Raw genomic sequence first — 24,253 nt, forward strand, 5'->3', positions numbered from 1 at the left:
CAAGTCTTAAAGCCCGAAGTGAAACTATGGCATGGCTGTTGCTATTCAGAGGGCTTGCAGGGGAGAAAAGGATTAAAAAAACCCCAAACCAAAACAGGCATTCTGTTTTAAAACATTTCATTACATTCTAACATGCAAAACTTACAGGAATGTTCCCAAAAGTTACCTTACTTCAGTGTATTTTCTAGAAACACCTCTAGACTTGTGTAACATCCATGCAAAACAGTCGTATTCTACCTTTAGACACTTAATGCAACTCCACTAACAGAAGGCAAGCACGTGCAGCTGGAGGCAGCCTTTGCTCTACGTCTACAACTGCAGGTAAACTCTCCAGCAGTTTTACAGCCATGCCGAGTGTTCGGACAGCTTACAGGGCGAGCGTTTGTAAATATCGCATACACAGTATTAAAAATGAAAGCCTTGTACTTCCTCCCCTCCCAAATGGGTATAAAAAATGATCTTAATTCTGGAGAAGGAGAGAAACTGAAGTACAATAGGAGACTAGCTCTTTATTTGAAAGTAATCCAGCTCAAAGTATGTGCAATTCCAGGCTTGCTACCAACAGACTTTTTGGAGTTTACATTATCAAAAAAAAAAAGAGCAAGATTTCCAAAAAAAGGCAAATTAATATCCAAGAGAATAATTCAGGATATCCAAAGTTATCTGAAACACCAACCTTTCTAATATTTTGGTGTTTCTTATCTCTAAGAATTGGTGCACTTATCAGGGAAACTTCTTGAAGTTACTTAAGCACAGAAAGTGTGTTCAGTCTGAAAAAGTGATTCTTTAAACTACATGTACCAAGCATTCTCCAGAACATCCACACTGATGTTAGTACTGGGTTATAAGAACTACTTTAATCAGGAACATGGAAAAGAGCCTTCCTCCAATGCTTCCCATGGTGGGCTGTTTGTGTTACCAAACTGGGAGAAAGCAGCTGCTTGTAGCTGATCAAGATCTTGCTTTACTTTTCAATATAAATTTTTTACTTCTCTTGCACTATCTCCTTTGGAATTCAAGGAATTAATTGTAGGGAATGCTAAGATGGATTGGTATGTGGGACAAAAATCTGCTGGTTTGCAGAGTACAAAGTGGGATAAAATGAGAAGTTATAAAAATTAGTAGAAGCCAGAACAATAGTAGATGTGGAAGAAGCTAGAGGCATTTGTACTTCTTCATCAAAATACCAATCCATCGTAAGTTACAATAAAAGCAGATGCTTCAGAAAAGTTTCAACACCTGTTTATCTGCAAGAAACACCACTTTCTAACTTGCTGCCGGTAAAGGAAAATTAAAGGCAAGTGTTAAATGAAGACAGAGTAAACGGAAAGAAAGGGAAGGTTTGTAGTATGGTTGTTAGCCACACAGCTACATTTTATGATACCTGGAGGGCCAGCTGATAAGTGAAGGTGTGTCCCCTTCCGAATCTTTCTGAAGAAACCATTCAGGTTTTGCTTTCCCTGCACTACTACAGAAAACAGAACTTCAGGTAATTTTTGAGATCTCAACACATGCTCCCATTGTTTCTCCCAATCTTCCCTCCCCACCGCTTTTTTTTCCTAATTACTCAATTACAGAGTACCATCCATGAAAAAAAAAGCACAGCACATTAATCAAATTGGAAGGTGATAGACTGTGAAACAAACTATCATATTAATTCCACAAACATCTAAGGTGTTCTGAATGTTAAATATTCTGCAAAGGTAACTTTACAAAGTGTACACTGTCCAGAATTTGAGAAGCGAAAGCAACCGCATAATCTTTTTGCCATTTGCCATTGCAGGTCAGTTTGAAGGGCACCTGTAAGGACACCTGGAAAAGTTGCTAAAACCATTCCTTTAATTTGTGGTTTAAAGTGGTAAAGACCACTGGGTCTGAAACAAAGTAGTAATATGAATTTAATGAAGTTAGAAATTCAGATGGCTGTATCATACTTCCTAAGAAATTCTCAGGAGCAGCTGGAACCACTCTCTCCTCTTGTAGCCCTGTATCACAAAAGCTTCAGAAATGCAAACCCACTTAGCTCAAATAAAACATGCTGTGTCACTGGGTGACCGGGCAAAGAAAGAGCTTAAAAAAACAAAGCAACCCCCAATTTGATCTTGTCTTGACTTTATTCTGTTTCCATTTTGGAGCTGAAAGCATAAAAAGAAACAAGAGCACTGCAAACTTTTAAAAGCCCTACAAGAAAGGGTGTCTGCAGACTACCTGTGTACAGTTTCTCAAATACTTTCCTAATGCCCATCTTCATCCACAATCCATCAGCAACAGTAGATCCCATCAAATACTTTTAACCTTGCAAGCACAGACTGTCCAGCCACACTAACATTTACAAACTCCCCGGAGGTGACGAGTGACCAGGTTGCTTTCCATTACCTATAACTACATCTGAAAGAGCTCCTTGCACTGCAGTAGAGCCATTTGGGATGAAAATCCCAAATTAAGCTCCAGGTCATCTACTTCAATTTTTCTTAGCTGGTCTTCTAATAAAAATAGTTGAAAAAGGTCAAGTCAATGACTGTTCTTAAGATAACAGTGCATTTACTGCAAATAAGTTTAAATTTGAGAACTCACCTACAGTTGTCACCTTATCCAAATCAAGCTTAGAACAAAGTAAACACCGACTGTTAAAACACCTTTTGTTTTTCCAAACGTTTCTGAATTCCTGAAGGAACTGACCAAATAGGGGGTAAAAACCTTTAACAGGAGCTGAACAGGTAGCTGGAATTGCTTTAAAGAAAGCAAACTTCCTTCTCGTCTCTTAGTGTGTACTTTGGCACATTTTTATAGGGGGCATGGCCCAAGCAGCAATTATTTGTACTTGATCATTCATCCTTTGAAGAGAGCAGTCAGAATAACGCAAGCCATGTTTTGAATTTAGAGTTAATCAGCCACTTCAGCAGCCAAATGCAGACAATGTCAAATGATACCTTCTCAGCACTTTGTTGTCTTCTCAGTGATGGATAATAGGATTAATTATTAAATCATCTTAGGACTGAAGGCACAAAGCTTTCATATGTATTCCAAAGCAAGCTGCATTTATTTTCCAATTTGAACTCAGCAAATTTAAATTTCACAAAAGCAATTTTGCAACCTATGTAATGTGGAACTGACTTCAAAACGGCAGCCACCTGGAAAGCTGGCATTAGCCCTTATTTTGCTTGTGCAAATGGCCTTACAGGAGACTACCAGACAGTAACTTTAAACAGACTGCATGGAAATAGGCAATGACTTCTTTACCATTCAGAAACAGGGACAAGAGTTTCTGAGAGGTTATTCTTAAATCTCTGAATATCACACCAGTGACTATGAACTGGCACTGGAAGTTGTCAGGGGTGTTAAAATGAAGAACGGGCTCTTGGCAACTTGGCCTTTAAAATACCACCTACTGCCTCCATGCATATCCAAACAAGAGACCAAACCCCAAGTTTAAACTTTTGGCTGCTGTAAGAGCCTGCACCCATCTTGGTGGGTACAGATTATTTTCTTCAAAAGATAACACAGACAGTAATTGTGGGAAACCTATTTTATGCAAATACTGACCCAAGCCTCATCCAGAGAGAATCTGAAATTAGTGATAATGCAGTCAGCAATTTGTATTAAGTTATGACTTATTCCTGCTACTTTTGCCCCAGTCTCATTTGTTAGTATGACACTACTGCAGAGCAGAGAAGAAAAAATGACTGCATCACAAATGGGATGGAGTTTAAACTCTGGAACCGTCCTGACATCAGAACCCACCTGAAAATGGATCTTACCATTTCATTATCTGAAAATGGAGAACAACTAAGTCTCAAAAAAAGGAAGACCTTGCAGAAGGGGCCTGTCTCCAGCGCTTGCCAAACACAGCTGATCCCTTAGTGTTTCACATAGCATTAGATCTTACAGGGACATATGACTTTTAACAGATGAAAGAGTATGCCCCCATTAAAAACACTGTTTCCTTAATTATTTCTCTTCTGCCCAACTTTTGCAGCCTCTGTTATTACATAAAAATAGGTAATGCCGGAAGTGGAAGCTTTAAAAAGAAACAGCTGGAATTTGTGAATGATTTGATAATGCCTTCAGCCTGCTCAGTCTGAACTTGTAACTGGTTTATAAAGCTGCATTAGAAAAAACACACTCGTTAGCTAAAAATGAAAGAGCTTTATAAGAGACCCAATTTCTCCATATTAAAGGCTAATCCATGACTGAGCAGACTCGGGTGTCTCTCTATAGCCAGCACACTGTTTCACCAGGGCAACTGCCATCCCACCAATGCTGCATTCAGCACAGCTTCTCCTGAGTTGTAAGAGGTAACAACCTAGAAGGCATTTCATTGTTCAGTGTTTCACCGGTTTCCGCTCACAGAAACAGGGACTAGGATTGCTTTATGAGAGTAAAGAAAATAAAACCCCTTTTTACACTGCAGCAGACACATGCTTGGCTATAAAGTTTAATGGGCTATTCTCTTTCTTTCCTAAGGCTGCAAACTTTGTCCCTTCCTTCACCTTATAAAACAAAGAAAACAACCTGCCAAAGGTCCATTGCTTCCTATCAGGAATTGGATTAGTCAAGAGATTTATCTCAAATTGACCATTTGAAGATAAGGGATAATATTTTGTAGTATTTGAGTTGAGACTGCTTCAGAGACAAGTTTTTTGGAGCCTGGAATAACCTAGTCAGCTCAAGGAGTTTCAATACAACTCTGGTCTCAGTTTTATGGATGACCCTGTGATTTCCTTACTGTAGTAGCAGAATTGTAAGCTTAAAACATAAACTAAATATACGATAGTACTTCTAAGTTGACTTACTTTCCCTCTGATGGCTTTTTTGAAATGCACATTTCAAGTGTACATTTGCGCTATTTACAGACACTGTAAATAGATGACTTAATCTACCAGGTGGTTAACCTTTGATGTGGAAGATTGCTTCCTCATTCAAACTTTAAGATATGCTTATATGAGTTAATAATTAAGGCCACAACAAATAAGAATCAAGTTTTGTCATTTTGATGGGAAGGATAAAGAAGTCCAGTCAAGGTAGCTTGTTTCTGAACCTATTGCAAAAAAATGCCAAAAAGTGTAAACAGTTCAGTTTATGCCAGTTCATTTCAGTTTTTTTAGAAACAGTCAGCACTGCTCAGCATGATGCAGATGTGTTTACAACTAAGTTCTCATTACAATTTACATCATTTTTAGCTGCAACATTTAAACTTGTTTTTACAGTTATTATTTTCCATTTATCCACCTACCTAGAAATTAAGGAATCACACAGAAAATCATACTTTTAAACAGATTCTTAGTCACGCCTTATTTTCAGTCACCAAAACACTTTGACAGTCTGTTTTTGCACTACAGTGTGAAACTACAATGTGAAATTAGTGAAAACTAATTTTTTTCCTTCTAGAAGAATCTGGTTACCCTATTACTGGAGTAAATTTGTCAAATCTGAAGTAATTCAGCATACTATGAGGGAGGCTATGTTTTCCAAATTCAGCGTGGAGTTTTAACTCTCCCCTCTGCCCCTTCACGCACATACCCCAGTATTATCTGAAAGATTAACTATCACAGTTCAAAGGGTTTTTACACTTTCACAGCAGGAGAACAAATCAACTATTATTTCAACTGACCCAAGGCACTTTTCAGCTTTTAACTCTGAGACCTGTTTTATTTTGGCAGAAGCCATCATGAAGCTATTCAAATCTTCACTAAGAAACAACTTGCCTTTACTTGGAAACCCCCACCCAAACAATTACAGGCTATAGAGGAAAAAAGTTAAAGGCTTGCTCTAACAGGTTATGGGGAAAAAAAAAAAAAAAGTCAAGTCAGATTTAGAACCATAACTGCTTCAATTTCTAGTTTGTGTAAATATCTTAAACATCAATTATTCCACTCCCCCCACCCAAGGGCCTGATTTTAGCATAAATTCTATAAATATAAAGTGAAACCAAGGACATATCTAATCATAGAAATAGATACCCACTTCCCTGTATCAGAAACACACTGGGATTCAATAAACCCAACCAATCCATCCTGAGACATCCAAAGCCACTAAATACGTTCTTCAAGGGTAATAAATACATTTTCATAAATACGGTAGACACTGCTGCAGAAGGTGATTAAGATAAAGGAATCTACTGTATAAACAAACAAATAAAAATCATGCTTACCTTTGTCTGATGTTACTGTGCAAGGGCTGGTCATTCTGCAAATGGATTGGTGAGGCTGCCCGCTTTGGTGAAGAAAGGGACTCTCTGGGGATTTGCTTTGGTGATATTGGCACTTCGTTATAGGAGGAAGATTCTCGTCCAGAAAGTGAAAGGGAAACAGAACTATCCAAGGTTGCTGAAGGGTCAGGAGCCTGTCTAATAGCACTGTCATCATCTGCTTTTCTATCACTCTTTTCATTTGAGAGGTCTTCTTTATCTGGAATACCATCTTTTTCATGGCTGGAGTACTCTTTGGATTCAGAAATCACACTCTTTGGCTCCTTCGTCTCAGTCCTGGACAAATACAGGGAGCCACAGTCCTTGTTTTCATCATCTTGCCTCTCACTTTTCACTCCCTTTCTTTCCACGCTGTCGGGATCTTTCCTTGCCCGTGTATATCTGGATGAGTAGTCAGAATCCAAATCAGAATCAAGAGATAATCCGTATTTTTCTGCCAGCTGGCGCCGCCTCTCTGCCTTGTACCTAGCTATTCTTTCTGCTTTTGACTCTAGTTCCTGGACATCCATGTTTCCTGTACTATACAAGGGCTCTGTATTACTGCCTGTGATTTCTGCTCGGTATCTGGATGACCTGGGTTGTTTTTCTACAGAAGAATCTGAAGTTTCCTCCTCTTCATTTGATCTTCCTGTCAAAAGTACAACATATATGAGCAAGTCCATCGCAAAACTCCAAGTACGCTACCCACCATTCACATAGAGTGAACTAAAAGCTTCACATTTTCTTACAAATCAAAGTGTACTAGTGACTAGACACATTACATTTTTGCACTTATGTCTCCAAAAGCACATACAAATGATTAAGATATGTGTATTAGTTATAATTCTTTAAGAGTCTCATATCAAATTATTGTTGTTTTAAAACAATATGGATAATCAACCTTTTTCAAATAAGACAACCGGAGAATTAAAAGGCAAGTTAAAAAAAAAAACCCTGACCACAGCTCTTCTATAAAACTCTTCTCCGTGTACTGCACAAATGAGAGGGTAGTAAACAAATTAATTCAGCAATACAAGATTAACTGATATATACTACTTACCTAAGTGGGGACTGTATGGATCAGTTGCACGCATATATCTTGGTGTATCTTCCTCTAGTAAACGGTGTGTGACTGATCCTGGACAGTTTTGTAGAAGCATAGGTTGTGTATCATTTTCAATTCCCTCTAAGCGTCTAGCTATTCTCTCTTTTCTGAAAAAGAGGTGAAAAATGTGAAATCAGACATCTTCGAAGATTTGAGGGGAGAGTTTCTAAGAGGAGGTAAACAAAACAAGCTGTGTGTTTTGTTTTACAGGCCAAATACTTTTTTTTTTTTTTTTTTTTTACCTTTTCATTTCCAAAAAGTCTTGGTTGTTTGGTTCAAACAGTTTTCTTAATTCTGAAACTGAGACAACAAAAGATTATACAGTTTATAAGCTACTAAGTTTCAGAAACTTGCAGAAACTTGCTTTAGAATAAGAAGGAACAGTCAAATAAAGTTAAGAGGCTTGAAGTAGCTTTTGTTGGGGAACAAGCATTTTCCTCTTGTTTTTCTAGTTTATTAAGCTTGTGTTGTCAAAAGTGCATTAGGCACATAGGCGTAAACACCAAGGAGTCCTCCCTTCCAGGTACTTCCAAGGCTAAGCTAGAATTTGCTATGCAGCCTAGCAGTTTTCGAGATCTAGTATAACCTGGACAAGTTGTATTTTGATTAGGTGAGGTCAAGCTTACACACTATAGTAACCGCTTTCAAAACCAGGTAGTATGGAATTACTGCTTGCTCTGTCTACACAAAAGTTGGGGACTATGTTTAGAAAGAAACAGTGTCTCTTATTCGTTACTTTCCTCCACTCCCTTATATTGAGCAAATCCCAAGAATCCCAGTGACTCATGGCTGGAGTGAAAATTACCATGTACTCTCATGATACTCCTGCATGGTTAATCACTTTCTACTTTGCTAATTTTCCCTTGTAGTTTTAATTGGACATACTTTCCTTCTCTCCCCGTAAACTGTTTGGTGGCGTTATGTGCTAGTATACAGCTGTCACAGTTCACAAAATAGTAGTGAACCAACAGGAGGCATGATAGATGAAGTAATCGCTATATATATACACATATGTGCACAGTTATCAGTGATGTTTGCAAACCACACTGGAGCAGTGAGTGCTACACAAACAAGTGTGGTGTGACTTCTAGCCACCAGGAAGAGAAACCATCCAGGCTGTCAAAGGATGCAGTGGACTAGAGGGGGTGGCGGGTGTGCGTGTGCCTAACAAACCTCTACACACACACCCACATATCATTGCCTTGGCAAAGATGTGGTGCTAAAAGCTGTGTGCGCCTATTCTCATGCAACACACCTCTGGGGTTCTGATCCTGTTGACACAGGGATCAAAAATTAAAGCAAGCTAAAGTCTACAACCTGCTAAATCAGCCCTAGATTGCCATGAGAAATGCCTGATGAGTCAGGAGTGTCTAGTAGACACTGTTCCACACCACCGCAGAAGTAAATCTATCAGCTTTTTTCCCTACCAGACTTCATCGCTCTAGATGCTTAGAAGATAAACATTATTGAAACACCACCCTTTTAAAGGTCAGATGCACCTTCTCTCCCTTTCCTCTACTGCAAGAATCTACATGCACAGCTAAGTCAGGGTTTCAGCTTAGCTGACACATATCCAGGAAGTTTGCTGCAGTCAATACTAGTGCTCATACCTCATAGATACACCTAGATACTATTGACATTGGCTGTCACATCAACCTTATGTGCTGAAACACCACTAGGACTCCAGGTAAAATGTCTTGGATCAGCAAGAATGAATGTATTCTGATCATGACTACTCAGAGAAGCAAATGAATGAGGTATGAATATAGCATCCGAGGCTACAGATGAGTGCCTACTGAGAATGTGCGATTAACAGGGGAAAGAAATCAAATGGGCCACTCTCCAAAACAACTCCTTTAGTCTACATTTTTACAGAAAGCAGACTCAAGCTATCTGCTTCAATTTCTCAAGCCAGGTTAGCTCAGATTGTAATCATGCCATAAAAAAAAAAATCTAATATGTACACATCTGATGCAACTAACAGTGCAGAGTAGCTAAGTATGCAGCTAGTTAACAGTGCTAACCCAAAGGACATCTCTTCCATGCCTAGTTTCAGCATCCGCAGCAAAGCAGATTGAAGCCTACGCTGTTGACCAGGTTGACAGCGCAAGATAGCCACTGAAAGTCAGCAAGCTCCAGGCACAGATCTCTGGAGGTGGATGGGAACTGGACGTGGGCAATGCAAAATTTGCATCCTGAACCAACGCCAAAGCCAAGATGAGCCCTTACGTTCTGTTTTCATAGACTTCTCTCAATGCATGACCAGTTCCCGCTGCTGCCCTGCCTACTCAAGCTGTGCTAGCTGTGGAACTGTATTAAACAGAGAACTCATCCATATGAAACCAGCCTTCGTCTCACATTCATATCAAAGGAAATGATTTCTCATAAATACTTTGCTCTCACCTCTGCCAAATCTACTTCTGTTTAAGTTTGTTCCTCTGGCTATTAGAGTTTTTCTGTTCCATCTGTTGGCTATACATACATAAAATAGTCAAAACAAACCCCGTAATTGTTCTGCCACTTCAGACAGGTCAAAGGTCTCCACAGCTCACAGTTAATAAAACCACATTCCATCAAAGTCCTGATCATTTTTTTTCCCTAGTCACCGATTTATACAGTCCCTAAAACCATCATCGGAGAACAGGTCTTTTACACAGCTTTAGTAAAGCTCTAAAGCATAGCTTCATATACTAAAGTATTCCTTTTTTTTCCCCCAAAGAAGGAAACTTGACTATAAGTCGTCCACATACAAGAAATGTGGAACACCCAAAGAACTCCCAGCAGCATTAGCTCAACACCCTCTTGCTACATGTTAGCTGAAGTTCCAGAGATTCTACTACCGCTTTGCAGTCCTAAAAAGAGCACTGGCCTCATGAAGCATCTCTCCAACACCTTCCCAAACAAGATGGGACAAAAATAGCATGGGACTACTCTACACTGCCTTACACTTTTTCCACACTTGAGATTCCAGACAGTAATTTCAGCTAGGTTGGCCAACATCTGCAGAGCTTTTTTGTGAAAGCAGTTTCAGCAACATTCTTCTTCTCAGGAGGTGGGGAAAAGAAGCACAAAAAAGAGCAAAAAAAGAAGATAAAATGCAGGAAGTTGTCTATCCTAGCGATTTCTTTTTTCTGAATAAAATATTTGACTTCAAAACATGAAAGCTAGTCGGAGAAATTTCACTCCCAAGGACACTGGTTGGCCCTTGCAAACTTACGTGATCGGGTTTCTCTTTTTTAGTTTGCAATTTGAATACGTTGGTGCCAATTTCCCATCTGTTCATGGGATGTTTTTCCACATGACCATCAGAAACTACACCATTTCAAAGACACCCATGACAGCATTAAAGAATAACAACACTTCTACCTAAACGGTAGCACAAAGATGTGACTCAGCACACAAGAAAAGACTAAGAAGCCTAAAAAATTAATTTCCCAGTAAAAGCTCCTTATCTAAGTTACTTCATGCCAACACACTTTGTAAGCACTGTTGGTCAGTATAGTTAAGGGCAACAGGAAGAACAGCAACAGCTCAGGAACAGCCCTGAACTTCAGGCTCTATTTTAAGATGTTGAGCAGGATGCTATGGTAGGATACCCTCTAAGGTAGACCGTCAAAAGGCATCTTAATTTTGGTAACTGCAGACCTTTCTGGCACAATTTACCTTATGATACCAGTATTTAGCAAAAGCAGTATCGTTCCATGTCTCATCCCAGAACAAAAAACAAAAAGTACATTTGGAGTGCTTGGAGTGCACCTTATAGAAATGTTTAAAAAACTCCTTAATTTAAGGCAAAAGATTTCTTACAGCATTCAGAAATCTTTCAGAAATGTTTGTTACAGAATATAAATATGTTTTTGCTGAAAGCCCTCTTTGATAACAGCAGAGGGGATACATGTGGACAAAGTTGCAGGCACGTGAGTTTTATTTTTAAAATACAAAAGCTGTAAAAACTAAATCAAGCCTTCCAAAAGTCCCTAGCAGAGAGCGAGCACATACATTTGTGAAGCCTGAATAGATGTGGATCAAAAGTTTACCGGCCAGAGGCTTAATTTCTCAGAGATGGTAAATAACCATTGTAACGCAGTTATATAATTTTTCCTCAAAATGAAAACGTAACACAACAGTGAAGCCTACCAGCCTCGTTCCTCCCTCCTCCTCTCCTCATCTGGAAAGACGATGGTCTACAAACCAGGTTGGAGAAGCATTTATCTTCTGTTCATGCTAGCAGAGGCATACTAACATGTTCAATGCTTAACTGCAGGCAGCAATGTGTGAGACTTCAGCTAGACTCTTTGAACCTCAGCTCAGTCTGTACCAGTTGAAAATTAAATATATTCCTCTGATTTTGCAACATTTGCAAATCTGGATCAAAGTTAGGCCCTAGATGGGACAAATAACCTGGATTTTCAGAAAGTGTTTGGCCTCAAATAGTCCCCTCAGAATGTAACCATCAGCTCCCACTGCTAGCTTTTTCTTAAGTCTGGTACACACCAAATCTGATGCCTTTATTATGAGAATAGTTTCTTAGGAAATAGAGACATCTTGGAATAGAATTTAGTTCACCGAGAAGCAACTCAGAGATGGTTTCTCAAGTGAAGGCTCTCACAATTAACTTGTTGGTCAGCATGATTGTAAGGCTAAGTATATGGGAATAACGAGGGATTATGTATTCTTACTGACTAGTGCTCTCAGGAAATCTGTTTATATAAATGAGTATCACTCTATTCCATCTTTGTGTCGATGAAGTCTCTTTCTGAACATCTGTAATGATTACATTATAAAAGCAAGCACATCACTTAAATATCACTTAAATGTTACGCTGGAAGAAGGGCTCCTTTCTAAAGGAACTCTGCAACAAGTTACATTAAAAGAGCAAGCCAGTTCCTTTATATTGGGATTAGTGCGTCTAGCCTTATAGTTTGTCTGAAAAGGGTAAAAATACCATCAGAACACACACACAATTTTAATCCAAATTCTGAGATCCACAACATCCACGAGTGAAGGGAACATCTTCATGCCAGTTACACATAGTTCTTCAGTCAAATGTCACGCTTTACTGGTCAAGAACTATTTCCAAGCAGATTGTTATTTCCTCTAAATAATTCAAGAGAATTAATTCTCACCTTCTATCTCAACTGTGTCAAAAGATAAAGATGTAACTGCTGTTTTCTTCATAAGTTATTCAGACTAAGACAGAAGTTTAAAAAAAAAAAAAAATCCCAAAACCCGTATGTAGTGCAGGTCCTTTAGCATGCAAGACTAAAATTCAGTGTGTAGTCAGTTGGTCATGCAAGCACAGCGATTCTACCAACCACTGAAAGTGAGAATTGCTGTGCTTGAAATGCAATGGAAGTGAGACTGGAAAGAGCTATGACTACAAGCCAAGTTAATACCTTTGAATTCAGTATTAATCTAACTGTACAAAGAAACCTCTCTGAAGTTTTGAATTTCAACTACTTCTTAACCTACTGAAAACTAGGTAAACAAAGCTGAACTTTATAAAGAAGGGAACAAGGCCTTGTAAAAGAGCATTGTGGTTCATCCCGTTTCATCCCCTATGCATACTTCACAGGGAAAAGAAAACTCATTTACAAAACATCTGTGCCCAAGTGATTTTAGTCTATGCAAGTGCAAGGCACAGTTAAATTTCACATGCTGTTAAACTACCACTTGTGTTCATAATGTATCTCCTTTACCTACCTTTTGGAAGTACTGCTAAGAGATTAGCATCAATATCCTTTGTGCTGTTTGCAAGTTCTTCTTTATCTTCAAATGAGAACTCCTTCTGAAAACTGAAAGCAACATCTGGTTTACAGAACTGTGGGTCTTTCTGCTACAAATCAAATAAAGCCAAGATGTAAGCAATTTACTGCAAGATAGTCTAACAGAGATACCAAAGAAAATATTTTCCATAAGAACGAAATAAGAAATAACCCCAAGAAACTCACAAAGCCAAACCTAACATAATTTGAAACTTGTTTGGAACTGACTGTGACACATTTTTGCATTAAATTACTGACCAGAGACTGCCTTCAAAATGCTCTACTAGCAGTTACATTTGAAATATTCTATAACGAATGATTTTCCATAAATACTAAAACATATTTCATCAATGCAGTACTGTATGTACACTCCACCTAGAAGCATTCTGCACGACTGCCCTATTGTTACTGCACTGATCTCTGGATCTTATATGGCTTATAATACACTAATATGAGCAGCAGATCATTTAGTTTTATACCTTGTCTTTTCAAAACAGCAAAAATGCCCATTTAGATGAGACAAAATATTTATTTAAATATGTTCATTAAATATACAAATTTTAACTGTAAAATGTAGGTGTCATAATGGTCTAAAGTAGATACTAACAGTCTACAGAGACTTTTTGGAGGAAGTGTTCCTCCTTGTGGGTAAACAAAGTGAGATTTTTCTCTCCAATTAAAAATATAGAGAGAACTGCTGTATTCTGCCATTATGACTTCTAAACTATCCCAACCAGGCATAAGAAAACTTATACTAGTCTTAAAACCTTTAGTAAACTGTGTAGACAGGTGTAAGAGATAGAAATCCCCACAGTGATCCTAGGCTCTTCATTTTGCCATGGTAGTGGTGTGCCATATGATTTACTGGCATTCTGATAAGACAAATTGCACAGCCTTACTGTTGGAAAATCCTTCCTTAGGACAGTTTTAAAATGGCTTTTTAAATAATTGAATACCCTTTCATCAAGGGTATTTGGCTAGAAAAGAAAAAATAGTAAAAAAAAAAAAAAAAAATCTGTACTCACTATTCCAGAAGAACATTTGTCATTGAAAAGAGTTTTAACATATAATGACTAATAACATTTTACATGAACTCCACGAAGTATTTGCTTCTTTATCATTTACAAATAATATTCCTTTGTAGGAAGACATTGAGGAGAGAATAAAACCCTTGAAATGACAATAAAGAAACTGGGCTGTGTCACATTCAGGCACCATGCCACGTGCTGCAAGCCGTCTCCCACAACTGCACTTACAGAAATTATTCCAGGTACTGCCAAGAAAAGCAATGTTAGCCACTAGAGGAAACAGCAAATAGAAGATGAAGAGCTGCAATAAGCTGTCCATTACAGAAAACTGTGTATCCTTACAGGGTGAAAACACTTTAATGGAACTAAACAAAACCCAAAATTAAAAAAATAGCACACAGCAGCCACGAGCAAATAGGTGTGTGTGTCATCTGAGACTGGGCAGAGACTCAGACAGTTAACTGCATGTTTCTATATGCCTAACCCCACATTGCAAACACTCGTGATTCTTATTAGCCTCACAATATGTTATTTTCTTACAAACAAAGCTTCTGGTGAACCCCTAGGTGGGGAGACTCCCAGTTTCCATGTGAAAGCAGTTTCTACTCTTTTTGGCTGAGGATGAGTTTGAAAAATGTGAATAATAGTGGTCTAAGGCTATAAATCAAAACCAAAATGTATTTTGTCAAATCAATTTGATTACTGAAGTCTTGTCTCAAAAAGTGCTGAGGGACCCAGCTCATGACTTTTGAATACTTGGGCTTTATTTAGCAGCATCTCCAATTGCTTCCATAATGCTTGTGACAATGCAGCACCTTAAGTTTCCATATACATGGGATTCTATACAGAAAAGCATTCACTTATAAAGCACAGTTTAAATTAACTGTGCACTAACATCCACCACTATGCCTCAGTTCCACACGAAATGCCAAGGGTAAAATCATGCAGAATCAGGACTGGCACTAGCCTGCTGGTTCTAAAAAGAACTGTATTATTGGACTGCTTGTGGATCCTCAACAAACTTTTAAATACTGTAAACTAGTTAGGTTCACTTCTGCCCCTTCCTCCAAACTCCAGGGAGTTCCAGGGTCTCTGAAGCCAGAGACCCTCTTAACCTAGTCTAAATGTCTTTCACTGGGTTTCCATCAATTTGTTCTCATGCCAGTGTTGTTGGTTACCTTACTTATTTTTCTTAACAGAAGTTTTCCACATCTACTCAGCTTCCTCAAGGCAGGCTATCAGCTTCATTGATTATCTGTAAAAATGCTCTCTACCTCTTCCAGTTTTAAGTGATCTTTTTTGTATACGGTGTCCAGAATTGAACAGTCTTCATTCCAGACCTGGGTCTTAGCTGTGTCTTATAAAAATTGGAATTTTAATAGAGAAAGCATTATTATATGGCTAGCCAGATGAATGCCGGGATCTACGACACATTTGCCTTTTTATAACTACACTATATTGGTTGCTCAATCCCGCATGAGAAACCAATATGCCAAGGCTTTGCTTTCATCAGTTGTAAGTGACAGAAAAATTTATCAGCCCCCAATGCACAACAGTGCACTTAGTATTATTACATTACATCCCTTTTCTATTACTCCTCAAGGTCATCCAGTTCTTCCTGTATGTGAGCTCCCTCCTCCTCTGTACTGAGGGTGGCTTCCAACATTTGCTCACTGGCAGATTTCATTAAAATTCTTTTAATAACCACAAACGTCATAATTTTAACCCTCGCTGGGCTACATGGCATCACAGGTCGTCTGCTTTGTGAAAGCCCCTTCACAGGTTCCCTTATGGCCTCATTTTCCATTTCCCTCTGGACAGACTATCAACTTTTATTTACTTGTTTATTTTCAAACAATTAACTATTTTCATATAGTGACTATTTTATCCACAATGGAAGAGTTTTTCCTCTTCAGAGGCATTTTTGCTCTCTCTTGCAAAGCTGCAGGTGTCATTGCTTGTTTTAAATATTTACACATTAGAAACACAAAATGTTTTAAACCGATGTATCAATTACATTGCTTCATCACTACATCTGAAGCACTACTCTGAAGATGATACAGTCAAGCCAAACAATTGGTATTTATAGATACATATATAACATTAGTTCTAAAAATGAGTAGGCATATTTAGGATATGTCACAGTATTCAATAAGAACATTCATTAGGAATCAAAATGGAGTCGGAATGATCTTGAAGTAATCCAAATAGTAAAAAACAAAACAAATCAATTACGGGATATTACTCATAAGGGTTTTAAAAAAATATGCTCATAAGTAATTCCTCATCAAGCCATCCCTTTTTCCTCAAAGGGATCTATCCAGATGTCTCCCCGCTTTATTATTAGTTTCTCTGCTAAAGGAGCAGTTGTAGCAACAATTTAGTTGCTTAAGCAGTGTCAGACAGTCAGACTTGGATTGCCAAGTATATTGTACCTTCAGACTCATCCACAGCCCTATTCTAGAAGTATCACAACTACATGTATTCACCTTTACTTAATTTCTCAAGTCACGCTATAAATCTAGGTGCCGTTTATGAGCAGCAGCACCAGGAGTTTCCGCACTTAACAGCTAGGCTATGCACATTCATTATTAAAATAATTTAAGGCATACTTGCGTTTCTCTAAATGAAAAAAAAAAAAAAAAAGTTTGCAAGAATTCTTTCTTCTTAAAGTCCCTGTTAAATCTGGATACTGAAAGAGGAACTCCTCCTTTGCTTGCCTGAAACATAGCCTGTGACCATGGTTCATGAAATGCAATCAACAGCATGAGGTCCCACAAGTTTGTGTCGCACAGGATTTGTGTGTGGTTTGGCCTCAGGTTCCCAACAAACTCATTATACTCTCCAATGTTCAGGAATTCGTATGTTTCCTATTAAAACACAGGCAACAATATTTCCCAACCTCAATAGTTTTTCTTTAAAAACACTGCATAATGTGGCATTAGGAGAGTATTTGTCAGTCTCAGTAGTTATACCGCTCTTGCAACTTCCAAAGTAAGTGTGGGCTCCTTCTATACATCAGGGATTCCAGGCTGAAAACTTCATCTGCTGCTGCAGCAGCAGCATACAGTTTCTAAATAGCTGTCCCACTAACCTAGTTACATGCCCAAAAGCAAGCAGAAGTTTGATCCAGATGCCACTGGTAACACTGACCTGCCATCTGGATTAAAGCTATGGGATATACTGAGATTTTGTGATTGAAACACATGCATGAAAATCCACTTGTATACCTGCCAGCTAGGTGCTTGGCATCTGTTTTTCTTCTCTTTCTCTGCCTCCAGGAGAATTTCCTTCCCTAGACTCTTACATAAAAGGTCCATTCCACAGTCACATCCCTCTCTACTACTCTCATTTCTACTTTCCCCTACCTGCCTTCCATAACACAATGAGTCTTGTACACCTATTCCCTCCATCTCTCTACAGTACCTAAGAAACAACACGGCAGGGAATCAGGTGTGCTCCAGAAGGTGTGCATTGACTGAAAAGATGCTTGCAAACATCAGCCTGGATGCCTAAGGCTGGTGGATTCCTGTGCAGCTGAGCCAACAAAACAGCTGGTTGCTGGGGCAAGAGTCAGTTCCCAACTCCCTGACCTCCTCTCTGCGCCACTATGAATGAGTCCAGCAAGCACAAAGGTGGACATCAAAAAGCAGTTGGAGTGAGGATGGGAGAGAGAGGGAATGAGACCTGCCACCTTACTTAACTGTGAACTATAGCCCCTTACTCAGCCTTGTGGAACCGTGCCCTAAGATTACAGGCATGAGGCAGCATGGCCCTGCAAGGAAGCAGCAACGTCACCTCTCTATTCATCTCTGTGGTGTCCCCCTCCCACGTGCTGACAAAGCTCTCTGCATGGTTGTATAATTAATTCACCTACTTCAGCCACCTTCTTTTTCAGACAGATCAGTCTTCCAAGCTGGTTTGCTAAATGTCTGTACTGTGACTGTGCCATGGAAGGAAAAATTGGCATTGCAGTGGCAGGAGGCTCAGTGCAGAGTGGGACTCTTCTCTTAGCAATGCCAGCTATACATTTTCTCATTACTTAGGAGGCAGTTGGTGTTTTCAATACCTGCCCAGAGCATGTGCTTTATGCCAAGGCTTGGTCCTGCGAGAGGACCAATAATCATTTTCCCTGACAAAAGAATAAATGTAGATTCAAGCAATGACTCCAAGTTACAATCGTGCAACCAGTCATCTTCACTGGGCAATAAAAACTTGACCTTACCTTAACGCTCTCTTCCTTTGGAGCAATCGTGAAGGTTTAAATCTGATTGAGTTTTCTTTGTCAAAATCTGTGAAATGAAAAAAACACCACACCATAGTGAAGATGCTTTAATAAACAGGGAACTTTTAGAAAACTAGGTTATAGTCTCCAATCATAGTCCTTTTCCACTGGAAAAGACTGTACAAAGGCCTTCCCTCTAGTCAAAGGAGCATAAGCTGGCATGTCCAAGATGGTGATAAACCAAAGCCTTGCAAAAATGAGTACAGACAGTAAACAAAGTGTTGTGTAAACAGTAAAGCGTCAACAGTTTATGGAACTGCCATGTTCTAATTCCAGTATTCATGGTGTAGCACTGCAGCCTGGGGCTATCATTTAAACTCCTTGACTCAGTTTCCCAGTTTATAAAATGGGTGGTTGACATGTTTATGAAGCACTCTGCAAGTGAGAAATGCTGCAAGCAGCAAGAGCCTTTTTGGCTGCAGCCTAGCGGTACTATAAAAACTGCATATTCACTGCAGAAGTCAGAGATGCCCAGCTGAAGGTCTGTTGCAACAACAGTATTACACCATCCATGACAAAAATATTTCTGAAGGTTGTCTACCGTTTGGAAGGTCCCATTTTTTTCTGAATAGCCTTAGAACATGCTTACTTTCAGAGAGGAACACATGTTTACACTGAGAGCAAAACTGTGTCAGATGCAGCCTTATATTAAAAAATATGTATTACAAAGACACTAGTTCCCAAACCTTTGTGAACCGTAAGAAGCAATGGGCAATCTCCCCTCTCTCCCCCCAGATTTAACTTTTTCATTTCTGCAGTCAAGATCATCATCAGAAGGTCTAAACAATGACCAGTGGCAAGGGAGACCAGTGCTCCAAGTACCCACTGCCTCCATTCAACAATGAGGATGCTACTAAGAGACCTTGGAGAACTGCTAGCCAGGGAGCAGGGGAGCACCTGGTCTGTGACTGCTGTTGAAAAACACATGAAGCTACTAATAATTTATTCCCAATGGGAAAATTGCCTTCCATCCCATCTGTATTGTCAACAACCCCAAGACCCTAAATTAATAAGCAATTGGTCACTGATGCAGTGTTCATTTTATTTTTCAAAGATAGACCTGAATATTACAGAACCTGGACTTTAGAATGTTTCAAAAGCAGCAACATCCCTTTTACTCTGCCTCAGAACTGAGACTTAGCTATTTCAAAGAAGAATTAACTGGCAAAAAAATATTTTTTTGCTTATACAAAATATTTTAAAATCTAGGTAGGATGTTTCTTATTTTTGCAGAAAGGGTTTAATGAAACTTATTATAGCTGACAACATGGGTCATAATTTAGAGAATGTATCTTTTGTCCATGCCTTTCAAAACTTTTCACCCTCCTCTGCTCTTCCACTTCTTTCTGCCACCTCTCCACGTAAACACATTTAAAAAAAAATTAAAAGAAAAAAAGACCATTTTAACAGATTGATAAAGAGGCTTAAAATGTGCAAAAAGGCATTTTTTAGGCATCTGCCACAAGTCACTGCAGATTTCAAGCAGCTTTGCTAATAGCATTCTTTAACTTTAATATGCAACTTTTCCCTGGTTTTGTTAACATTCATTTTCTCTTCCCAAGTAAATGGAGAATAAAGCACACAGATTACATGGAAACATCTTGTTAGACCTAAACAGAGCATTGTAAGAAAAGCAGTATGACTGGTATATAAATCATTATATTTTACCCTACAACATTAAAAAGAACACTCCATGCCATAAGTACCCTCTAAAAAGGCCAGATTTACATTACTGTGAGAAGAGTATGCAGTAATTTGAAAAGCCCAGCTCAGTATCAGCTTAGCTAATCAGAACCAGGCATATCTTAAATTTATAGCCGTTCTAACAGGATATAACCCATCCTATAGTTTTTGGCACTAAACCAGCTGTCCACCATGAAAACCACAAGTAGACCACAGAGAAATTCTCCCTACTCTAGCCAAAACTGGAGAGGGGATATGAGAGCAGAAGAAAGTAGCTTTCATTGCTTTGCTGGGAGAAGGGCTGGTAAGAGGGGGCACACAAGCCAGTCTGACTCTTCCTACCCATTAAATACATTCAGTAACATTCATACATACCACATCTATAATGCCTCAAAAACATCTTAAAACTTGGCTGTATTCACAGGGGGAGCTCCTCTCTTCCCTCTCCACAAACACAGAAAACCCAACCAGACAATTATATTCTGTTACACAGTTTTGATATTTTATGCATTTCCTCCTGTTCAAATTAAATCTCATGTGGGAGGATTAAAGTCCAATAAAACTTACTTACTATAATATGGAAGTCTTAAATACAAACACAGGAGAAAAAGTAAAACAACTCCGCTTCAAAAGAAAATAAATATGCCCACAGGAGAAACATCAGTTTAACACAGTCTTAATTCAATGGTTAATTTAAAGAAAAAAACCCACCCTCACAGTACCCGATACACAGAAGGAAAATCTTTGCAACAGCATTTTGTCCTTTTTTCACCAAAGAATTCTAAACATGCTCATAACCACATTAAAACAATTTTAAATATTTGTATTTAAAATTAAGAGTATATTTACTGAACTGTAAATCAAACTTGCTCACAAGTTTAACCATTTGTTCAGTCTAGTCTCCCTCCCTCTTAAGTACAAACTACCGGATAAAACGACTATCCATAGTTTAATACATAGGAAATTTTAAATGCTGAATTTAAAAAAAAAAAAAAAAGTAGATGCAACCTTCCAGTATTACTTAGTATATCTAAAGGCCCTAAGTCGGTGGCAAGCTAAGCTAATTAAAAGATCCATCTAATCGGATCTTTCAAAAGTGTCCTTTAGGAAATAATGAAATAGCGTAGGTGACTAATTGCATACTGATTGCTAAAGTAGCTAATATAGCTGCAGAAGATCCAGTCAAACAATATTTACACATGCATACATACATACGAGAGAGATTAAACACACACAAATGAACTGCATTTTCTTCTATCTACTTGGAACTCTTACCTTGCTCCTCAGAGTATTTAACATTTCCCAAATAGCTGGAGATCCAAGGATTTCTGAACATGGTTGCACAAACAAAGGCTTCGGCAAAGAGAAACTACAATAGCAGCTAATTCTCAACCAGCCACAGCCCTAGGCCTGTCTTAGCAATATCGTGTAGAGATTTTTCATAGCACAGGACCGGAGCTGTCAGGCTATCGCGTCCCAGGGAGTACAGTAAATGCATAGCAATAGGCTGCAAGCTGGAGCAGCTCAAGCCAGTAATCAGATTACAAACAGAAATTAGGCACATGAATGCTAAAACAGATTGGGCAATGGTGATTGGGAGATTTATAATATTACCACTTCAAAGATGCAGCCAAAACACACATTATATTCCTGCAAAATGAATGCAGAACCCCTAAATCCTCATATTAACAAACAAACAGAAAAAACAGACAAAAAACCCCACCACACACATAAAAAAAAACCACCAAAAAAAAAAACCCTCCAAGAAGAAGAATAATTCCTTCCTATCTCTAATCAGGATAAACTGCAATGCTTGCTTAAGAACAGCAGCATCCAGGCTGCCAAAAAAATGGACTCTGTTAATCATATCATTATGCTAAACGTTTTGCCTAACTATTAGTTGGAACATTTATAACAGACAAGATTTATGAATAACATATGAGCAAAATTACAGGTGGGGGTGGGGATTTAAGAACAGACACCACAGCTCCAAATATTTTAATCTGAGACAGAAGGTGTAAAATTGCACAAAAGTACTGTCTAGCTACAATTTTTTTTTATTAAACAGGTTTGATGGATTTTGGATTGAAGAGTTGGAACCCTTTATAGTTCATTTTGAAAGTCTGGTAGTATTTGTTCAAAATGGTGCAATAACCTTGGCTCAGTCTTCCACACTGAACTACCTGATCATCTAACACACCCACACCCACAGAAGCATTAAATATGTCACTGAAACAGGTCCACGTACTTAACCCCATCCAAAGGCAGTAACTGCCTACTACCTTCCCTCCAACAGACTTCTTCCCTTCAAAAAGACTTCAACTAGTTATCAGTAGAAAACTCACCACAAGGCTGGGGTTGTCAGGACCATGAAAAGGTAGCCTAGAAACAGAAGACTGAAGTTCTTGAGTTTTCTTACCCGTTTTTATGATACCTGGTACAACAGGACCCTGATCCATGCCAGGAACCTCTATGTATAGGCAAAATATAAGCAACAATGCTGTGAAAGAGACTGCTTAACCACAAGTGAAAAATATAATCTATCAAAAACCCATTAATTTCTGTTGGCTCACCATGAAGTTGTATTTAGCCTGTCTAGGTCATCAAAAGACTGCTTTTCATGCTAGCAAGTTCTTGCAATGGATAGAAGAATATGTGCTCCATCTTGTCTAATGCCCCTGCTATTTGTATTCATTTATTTATTTTTAAACACGAATAATGTTAGAGTCACCTTAACCAAAGCACCTTTTATTAGCTGACCTTTCAACAGTACAGAGCACCCTGGAACAAGAGTCACCCAACACGTGGAACATGGCATTGAAGCCTCTGATTCACCAAGTAATATCCTCTGTTCGGAAATATCTGATGGTACATACCACATTTTTTGTTTGCCTGTAACCTTACTGGCTCTCATGTTTAATTCTAACCACTTCACAGCACTACCGTAGAACACAAACCGAACACTGCTGTGCCCTCTTGACCAGCTGTGAAGGCCTACCTGTACTCGAGCCTAGTAAATACAAAAGCAGTAACAAAAAATGGAATCTGTCGGCACTGGTCCAAACTTGCCATTAACCTGAAAATTCGTTTTATGGCCTAGACATAAATGCAGGTGTGCTTAAAACACAAAAATGTGACAGTATCGAAATAAAAAAGAAGGTGCTGGTAACAGCTAATGGGGACAACCTGGACCAGTGTCTGTGTGGGTATATCAGTAAGAGAGACACCCAGTTCTGTACAGGTCCCTTCTTTTTGAACCCTGCTTGTGCGAAGACTGCTTACTTGATCTTGTGAATAGAGGTATTATTACCTGGAGCATTTTGAAGCACCTGTAGCTCATCTGGTACACAGTAAGGGAACTGTTTCTCCTAAAGTGCAGATAAATAACACTCATTTGATAAATCTCGTGGCTACAGTCTTTAGCAAGGTTGAAGGAGAAGTTAGACTTGACAGCTGAGCTGATGCAATAGCTCACAGCTGCCAAAACAGACAGTCCTACCTGTTTCTTTCTGCAGGACCTCTGCTAGGTCCTGCTCCCCTAGTGACCCAGTCAGATGACTAATCTGATAGTAAACATTCCCTTTTATTTTTGCTGGGTATGCTTTTCAGGAGGTGCCAGAACAAAGAAAAAGGCACAGGATCTTATGATCAGGAAAGGGATCAGCCCTTCTGGCTAACAAAGTAGGTGAGCTCAGCTCGATTGTCATCCCCTTGTCTGGTGATGTCCCGTACGACAGAGAAGGAGAGGTGTGTTTGTATTTGTGGAGGGAGGGGACAGGCTCCCACATTCCTCTGCTGTACATCATCTCCAACATTTTGTCCTCAGCATCCTTCTAGTGAACAAGGTGCAGAAGGTAAAGCACACAGAGCTGAAGGAAAAACTCTAGAGTGCCTTTCACAAATATGTATATTTTTAAATGGGTTCCTGCTTGGGCTGTTCAAATTCTATTCACAGAACACAGTAAGAAGCCAGTTTCTCCAACAGCTCTGGCTACCACCTGGGAAGGAATACTTGTGATAGGTTTTGGTGCAAGTAGGACTCCTTTCCCTACTATTTACGGCTGACAGGTCTCATGGGACCAAACAGAATTATTATAGAGGGAAGTAAAATATCCAATAAAAGGAACATCTGTATCAAGGTCTTAATAAAAAAAACCACCCACAGTCTAGAGTTTGGCTTCAAGCTATCTTCATGTTAGG

General features: G+C 38.9%; 1 protein-coding gene across 21 annotated transcripts in view; it reads right to left on the reverse strand.

Moving 5' to 3' along the window:
- Window positions 1–24,253, reverse strand: part of SVIL (supervillin) — a 143,849-nt gene that overhangs the window by 51,965 nt on the left and 67,631 nt on the right. For 11 of the 21 annotated variants that reach the window (XM_075492547.1, XM_075492546.1, XM_075492545.1 and 8 more), the window contains 6 exons: window positions 18,311–18,377; window positions 12,996–13,087; window positions 7,535–7,592; window positions 7,248–7,399; window positions 6,152–6,836; window positions 1,385–1,468 (listed from right to left, as the gene is read on the reverse strand). In XM_075492547.1, the coding sequence (XP_075348662.1) occupies window positions 1,385–1,468; window positions 6,152–6,836; window positions 7,248–7,399; window positions 7,535–7,542 (929 nt within the window). In that variant the 5' untranslated portion in view covers window positions 7,543–7,592; window positions 12,996–13,087; window positions 18,311–18,377. Of the gene's footprint in view, window positions 1–1,384; window positions 1,469–6,151; window positions 6,837–7,247; window positions 7,400–7,534; window positions 7,593–12,995; window positions 13,088–18,310; window positions 18,378–21,328; window positions 21,513–24,253 lie in introns of those variants that run through there. The other 10 variants (XM_075492555.1, XM_075492552.1, XM_075492551.1 and 7 more) reach the window with 3 other exon arrangements.

The sequence above is a fragment of the Mycteria americana genome, chromosome 2 (assembly GCF_035582795.1).
Source record: "Mycteria americana isolate JAX WOST 10 ecotype Jacksonville Zoo and Gardens chromosome 2, USCA_MyAme_1.0, whole genome shotgun sequence".
In the NCBI taxonomy this organism is placed as follows: Eukaryota; Metazoa; Chordata; class Aves; order Ciconiiformes; family Ciconiidae; genus Mycteria; species Mycteria americana.